This window comes from Limulus polyphemus, unplaced genomic scaffold (genome assembly GCF_000517525.1).
Source record: "Limulus polyphemus unplaced genomic scaffold, Limulus_polyphemus-2.1.2 Scaffold4903, whole genome shotgun sequence".
Lineage (NCBI taxonomy): Eukaryota > Metazoa > Arthropoda > Merostomata > Xiphosura > Limulidae > Limulus > Limulus polyphemus.
This window is the reverse complement of record NW_013670513.1, coordinates 44,350-45,265: the sequence shown is the minus strand read 5'-3', so window position 1 is coordinate 45,265 and position 916 is coordinate 44,350. Positions and strand designations below refer to the sequence as shown.

General features: G+C 30.3%; 1 protein-coding gene across 1 annotated transcript in view; it reads left to right on the top strand.

The window, feature by feature from the left end:
- Positions 1-916, top strand: part of LOC106471851 (JNK-interacting protein 3-like) — a 70,257-nt gene that overhangs the window by 27,324 nt on the left and 42,017 nt on the right. Inside the window, exon 6 of the mRNA XM_022400466.1 lies at positions 322-382. Within this exon, the coding sequence (XP_022256174.1) occupies positions 322-382 (61 nt within the window). The remainder of the gene's footprint in view (positions 1-321; positions 383-916) is intronic.

Genomic DNA, 916 nt, shown 5'->3' with positions numbered 1-916 from the left:
GTGCAAGAACTCAGCTAACAGATGTTTCCGTATATCAAAGCTGTGTTCAAGTTTTGTACAAACTATACAAGTTAAAAATCATTGAGTAATTAATGAGATATGTTCAAGATAATAAAAAACATTTAAAAACAAAAACTGATAAATTGTATTAAAAAAACTGATAAAATCTTAGGGCTTGTGACAGATAGACCTGTCTTCAAAGCCACTGTTGAAAACACTTGGGTTTCATTAGTTTTTTTAATGTAATATAATGGGAAGTTTATTGAGGAATGTGTCTTCAATGGTGTTACATCAGTAAAACATTTCTGCCTTCTTCTGTAGTCTCCTTCACCATCCCAAGAAAACAAAACTTTACCACTTGCATCAACTGAAAAGGATCAGAGTAAGTTGGTGTTTAGCCAATTAAGCAGAGTTAAGTTATGAGTGTCTTAACTGTCTAGAACTAATAAGGAAGTTTGCATCTAAGAAAACCGTTTTAGTTGTTTTATCTAAACATGTTATAATTGTGTTGGGATTATGCAAATATTCCTCTAAACTAGTTAATTCTGCATTGGAGGTTTACATCAATTATATTTCTGAAAGGATGATTTAACCCTTTTCAGCCTGGAATCTCACTTTTTTTTTATGAGGGCAAATAATGTCATTAACCTTCTTACTACAGGTAGACAAAAGTGTACATATCATGACTTTTTACAGTTACCTTCAAATGTAATTAAAGTACTTTATTACCAAAGCAAAGCTAAAAAGTCAAATTTTAATATTGTATAAGTTTTGCTTAATGTGACATTCGTTTGCTCCAACTTGCTCTTTATGATGTCCTGATTTTACTGTAAACTGCTTTTTATAGTATATATATATATATATATATATATATATATATATACACACACACACACACACACACACACACACACAC